We start from the raw sequence: 6,524 nt of genomic DNA on the forward strand, positions 1-6,524 counted from the left end.
TGGTATACAATGAGAAAAAAAAAAATCACACAACAAGCTATAGCTAGACTGGAGCCAAGCACCGTTTTTCTACTTTTAGTTTGACAACACTAGGCTTTTTTTTAAAATCCCAACCTACCCCCCAGAGCATGTGAATTCATATGAAATACACTTTACAGTGCACATAATATTTCAATCAAAAAGACTTACAGTGGTATATTCAAAGTAGTACAGACAATTGTCATTCAATATAAACCACCTTCTTTTCCAGCTTTTGTATCTTCCACCTGTAAACATTCAGCAAAAAAGTTACTTTGAAAGCTGAGAAAAGTTTTAATTAATAGATAGTAAGTAAATCTAAAACAAGAACAAATCAAACAAAATAAAATGTGTGTTAAACTATGACTTTATTAAACATTGTTTAGTATAGTGCAACATCGGCATTAAAGATTTCATAAATAAACAAGATAGGTAACAGTTTATAAAAAACTATGTTTATATAACTTAACTAATTCTGATTCAAGAAGTGTCCACGCCAAATTCCATATTAAATATCTCTTCCAGCTGAAGTGTATTACCTCTCTTAGCTTAGAATACATTCAATTCTATAGCATAATTATTTTAAACAAAATTGGTACACAACAGTTTCGTTACCTTGCTTCCAAAGCCAACCTTCTCTGTCAGGATTAAAGAATGTGTGCATTAAATCATTCCCGTCATCTTCTGGAATCTTAAAGGGCTCTTGTTTGATGCTATCATACAGACTCTAGAGGTAAATATATTTTTAACTGTTACCCGTGCCACTTTTGAAAAATGTTTTTTTTTTCTTTTTTTGCATGTTGTGTACAATCATGTAGTTGAAAACAATTTAGACACACAAGAAAAGGTTTATTCTAATAAAGACATGAAAACTAAGGCCTAACCAGCTAGATGCCATAAACACATCAATTAATCTTTATGCTTAATCAAGCTTTACCACTAGGCCTAACCAACTAGCTGTCATTAGCACATGAATTAATGTACTTTTTAATTAATGTATTTTTTAAATTCATAATCCACAAATTAATGAGGGAATTTAAGTTACTTACCACCAATAACTCCCTCGGTAAGTCACCGCCATTGTTGATTCCTCGGTTCATGTTGATAAACTGTTCAACAGATGGCTTATCCTTGACACTAGGATTGTGCAGCGAAGTATTTAACATGATAACAGCAAACGACAGCACATAACAAGTATCTAAAATAAAAAATACATTCAAAATCATATGATCACTTTTCTTTTATAATTTATCAAAGGTTCCACAACAGATCACAAAATTATAAGTTATGAATAAAATTCCAAAAGTACCCAGGACAAGTATCATGTTTCATGTTATTTCACTAGGTCTTTTGATCTGGAAGAAGAAGAAGAAAGAAGAGAAAAAAAAAACAGCTCTGATATGAATTAAACAAATAAACCACCAAACATTTTCCTCTTTAATAGGTCTGAAGCAGAGAGGAATCTTTAAAGTAATTCTTATTTATGGTATAAATAACTTTGGTAACTGATTCATCAAGTGAAAAACGAAGTTTTATAATAAGTATTAAAACATGGTAATACCAAAAAACATCTTTAATACAGATGTTTCTTCAAATTCCATAATCAGTGATAAAATCGCAAAAAAAAAAAGTTAGTTCATAACATTCGACCTACAAAAAACAACATTAGCATTGAGCGAGCTTTCATATTCAAACAGAAATTTATGAAGAACAGATTTAAATTGTAATAATACAATAAAACACGTGGCATACACCTTTAATAAATAACACTGTTAAAAGAAACCATCGTGGAGAAAGGCTTAAATTTAAGTATAAACATGGTATCTTTACAATTATAATAATTATCAAATAAAAACACTTAGAATCTGGAATTGATTACATGAATGACAACAGGGAGGAGATGATGTTATTATTTAGAGTTGCGTGATCAATGAAAATGAAGAGGCTTTCTTTAATAAAGAGTTCGTACTTTGGTAGTTTTAAATATCGAATCTTGTAAACGTATAAATTACATAAAAGCTACTTGGGTTTATTCATGCCAAAGCTAATTATTCATTTATAACAGCTAGTTATAAGGAAATCACAGTAGCAACAAAGCTAATAACTTTGTGATACATAATATTTCTCACATTTACATTTAAATGTCCATTTTAAGTTTTTGCTAACCTTTTTAATTTTTTTTAATACTAAGATTCCTTACAATGTTCTATTTTCATTGGATAATACACTCCCGATGTTACAGCAATATACTATAATAAATAACGTAAGAAACAACCAGAGTATAATTTTTCCAGTAACTACCTTTAACTTTAAATTAATTTCATACTCAGTTATTTCACTAATATTTTACATATTCATCATAGACATGTTAAATATAGGAAAAAAAAAAAGGGGGTGGCTACAAGTAAAAAATACGAGGTTGACTCGCAAAGGGATACAATTAAAGAAAAGTATTATAAATATTTAAATGGTAAGGACTGGCTTTGAATTTTTACTTTTCGAAGTGAGTAGGACAGTCTCACGAACCAACAGGCCCCATGTTGTCCTTAAATTCAATGTTAAAACCTTAAAATATTATGTAACAGCTGCATGTCCACCTAATGATACAAAAGTTAGTCTGTGTGTTGTTTGCACTTTTAAAATCTTTAACCTTGTTTACTATGTAAAACAACAAATATATATATATACTGACCAGTGTTACTAAAAACTTCAGGATTCAACTGACAATAACGCTGAGCAAATTTTTCCATCATTCTATCAATTTTCTGAGCTTCTCCTGGCAGACGAAAGCTCCACAAGAACTGCCTGAAAATAAAATATTATCATGTTACCATTTTAAACACACCTGTTTATTCGTTTTTGGCTTGCTATTGAAATAAGTGACAGAAATGGGAAATGAAGAAAAGCAAGTAATTAGACCATATTGTCCTTTTTTTATTAAATAAACTTAGTGTCCAAAAACTGTATAATTTCAAAGTCTAAGTTCCAGGGAGGTCCAGTTCAATCTACACTTTGATCAACAGGTGTTATTGGGTTATACTAGTTTCGGAGAATTCCACTCTTCATCAGTAATCATGAACACAAGTTAGCCAAAGAGTGATAAGCTGGACCTATATCATAGCGAAAGTATCAAATATACAGTTGGTGTGAATGTGCTTTGAAGTCACTATTAGAAGAATGTATATACTGGATAGGAGTAGTGAAGAAAAAGTGTCATTGGCCACTATTCAGTTCTTTACATTATATAGCCGTACAATAACATATAATAAATAGACTTAGTATTCAGACACTTTTTCTTCACTTCATCTATCCAGTGTATAGGTTCTTCTCATAGTGACTACAAAGCATGTTCACACCTACCGTACGTTTCATAATTTTGTTTGTTAAATTTCCTAATTTGACGACAGTGTAAAGTAACATGAAAGAGTTTAAAAGTTCTTTCTTCCCCAATCCAAGTTAACTAGAACTACTCAATAAACAATATTATACATAACTTCTTTTTTCCATTAAATCATAGCATTTCGTGTGAGTTTTGTTAAAAACATTTGTCGTTAAAGTTCTTTTGCATAAAATGATCATACTTTAACCACAGGAGCATATGAATGTTTTCACGAGTTCTTATCATAAATAACACAATGTTTTTCAAACTTAAAACATACCTTTCAGTGTTTGTATCAGGCTGTAATCATGGAATAAAATATTGACCTTATACTTGACTTTAGGTTTTAAGTATACAAATTAGAGAAATACTTCCCTCAACTGTTTTTTCTTCTTTATTAAAAAGGGAAATTCTAAATGTAAGAAAACTTTTTCTTTTGATATTGAAGTACCTGAGTGCCTGCACCAGGATTAAATCTGTGAAGTCATGAAGTGACACGAAGGAGTCGAGTACTTCCATGTTGAAGTCATTCCTTAGGAGAGAAAGAAAAAGTGCCTTCTAAAATTTTTTTTTTTTATTTAATTCGCTAGAATCGAGATGTTTAGATTCATACTTTATCTCTTACATGCTGGTTATTACAGCACACTCACAATCAAACTCGGTCTTAACGATAATTACGGTCGTACTTCGAAAAAGATATTATAAACTTCGAGAAAAATCATTAAAAGCATAAAGTAACTTCAGGTGGTTTAATACAAAAGTTTATCTAAACAAATTTCTAATTACGTATTTTTAAAAACAAGAATAAAAATATAGTTGAACAAACTGAGTCACTTCTTTAAAAACATTTTATAAGTTGATGCTTTTTTTACAAGTAAAGGTTGAAAAATTATTGTTTCAACACACACACAAATATAAATATATATACACACAGAAAAAAAAACAGTACTAAAATAATCACCTTTCTCCTAAATAATCCCCTATGGCAGTTTTATTCAAACCCTCTTCTTTGTATAGAAACTGTGCTACATCCTGGGAGGTGTTTTCGAGTTGATTGTGATCTATCAGATACTCTATTCCCTGGTGGAAGATTTGAGAAAAAAAATATTGCTAGCAGGATTATACAGTAGGTCAGGACACTCAGACGTATTCAAATAGCAATGCTATACCAGTACAATAAGCATCTTTTTATTGAAAATATTTAAAGACCTAATGTAATCAGAGTAAGTATTCCTGATCATTACTTGTTATTCCATTAGTCTCTAATGTGAAGTATATAGCCTATCAAAAAACAAACTATGTTTCAATTAAAAGGACAAGTAAAAGACTCAGAAAGATATTCTTCATTTGAAGAATTACATAAAATTGTTTCAGAAGTTTTATTGAATTATTTTTGGGTCAAAGATCAATACATAGGTAAGTCTCAAATGCTGGAGAATTGAAAACGTTCTTAACACAATAAAACCGTGTACAAAAATAATTAAGAAATTAAATAAACAAAACTCTTACACAGAGGAAAATAACTGCAGCTACACCATTCAATATTTTCAACTGTTACAAAGTTAGCTCAACTATTTAATGTATTACACCATTCAATACTTTCAACTGTTACAAAGTTAGCTCAACTATTTAATGTATTACACCATTCAATACTTTCAACTGTTACAAAGTTAGCTCAACTATTTAATGTATTACACCATTCAATATTCGATACTTTCAACTGTTACAAAGTTAGCTCAACTATTTAATGTATTACATCATTCAATATTCGATACTTTCAACTGTTACAAAGTTAGCTCAACTACTTAATGTATTACACCATTCAATACTTTCAACTGTTACAAAGTTAGCTCAACTACTTAATGTATTACACCATTCAATACTTTCAACTGTTACAAAGTTAGCTCAACTACTTAATGTATTACACCATTCAATACTTTCAACTGTTACAAAGTTAGCTCAACTACTTAATGTATTACACCATTCAATACTTTCAACTGTTACAAAGTTAGCTCAACTATTTAATGTATTACATCATTCAATACTATCAACTGTAACACAGTCAGCTCAACTACAGTAGAACTTCGATTAATGGGCACTGCGACGTTAAAGGCAGACCTTTTCAGTCTCTTTCTTTTTCCTACAATTTGTAACCAAAATAAATCTTACAACAACAGGCACCTTGATATTCAGAATTAAGGACAGTACCTTTAGTCTCAATCTCTATAAGGGCACAAGTGGGCAGTTATCTTTGTATGCCTGTATGATATACTGCCAGATTCCAAACATCCTAGAAGGATGACCAATATTCAAACAATTGCAATGTTTATTGGATCATCTCTGAACCATATACTGTAATGAAAGTTTTCACAAATTCAAAGTACAATCTTATTATTCTGGGGAATTCTCATTGTAAACACTGTAGGATACATAAGCTGATAAATTCCATGTTGTGTTCTTGGAGCAGGGGTCAAGTCGGCTTATTTCTGTGCATGTGAGTATCGTATTACGGCATCACATAAACAGTCTAATGACACGAGCAGTGATTTGTTGCTTTATTTTCAACAGGATTTCTGTTTCAGTTTTTTACAATAAAATAAACGTGAAATGTTTAGCAGTTCAAACTTTGAAGAGAAGTACTTTTAAACTTTTTGACCAATAATTTTGAAAAAAGGGCACAGCTAATCCACCCTCCGAGACCTCCTGTTGATAACGCTCCCAGTCACTGTGATGTGCAATTCACAAACACCAGTGTTCTGTATACACCAAACAAAATGAGGGGGCCTTACAATTCAGAAATTTAGTACGGTCATTATGGAATTCAACTTTGTTTGGTTCATTTTTTATATTAAGGGCACCTTGCTAAAGAGAATATTTCGATGCAATCAGAAGGGTGCCTTTAATGTCGAGGTTCTACTATACTTAACATGTTATATCATTCAATATTATTGATTGTAAAACAGTCAGCTGAACTACTTAATATATTACACATTCAATATTCTATACTACAAAACAGTCAGGTAAGTAATCAAAAATCTCCAAAATCAATATATAATTGGTTCTTCATATCCACAACTACACTAACTCTAATAAGGTTTCAGTGTGATCAATGGTATTATGAATATGG

At 30.7% G+C, this 6,524-nt stretch overlaps 1 protein-coding gene across 1 annotated transcript; it reads right to left on the bottom strand.

The window, feature by feature from the left end:
• Positions 1–22: 22 nt before the first annotated feature.
• LOC106477085 (cytohesin-2-like) lies at positions 23–4,498 on the bottom strand. The gene is made up of 6 exons (XM_022380777.1): positions 4,359–4,498; positions 3,849–3,929; positions 2,711–2,823; positions 1,068–1,216; positions 634–745; positions 23–266 (listed from the first exon to the last, which is right to left on the bottom strand). The coding sequence occupies exons 2-6, from the start codon at positions 3,914–3,916 to the stop codon at positions 172–174; spliced, it is 537 nt and encodes a 178-aa protein (XP_022236485.1). The 5' UTR covers positions 3,917–3,929; positions 4,359–4,498; the 3' UTR covers positions 23–171.
• Positions 4,499–6,524: the final 2,026 nt, after the last annotated feature.

The sequence above is a fragment of the Limulus polyphemus genome, unplaced genomic scaffold (assembly GCF_000517525.1).
Source record: "Limulus polyphemus unplaced genomic scaffold, Limulus_polyphemus-2.1.2 Scaffold12755, whole genome shotgun sequence".
Classification (NCBI taxonomy): domain Eukaryota; kingdom Metazoa; phylum Arthropoda; class Merostomata; order Xiphosura; family Limulidae; genus Limulus; species Limulus polyphemus.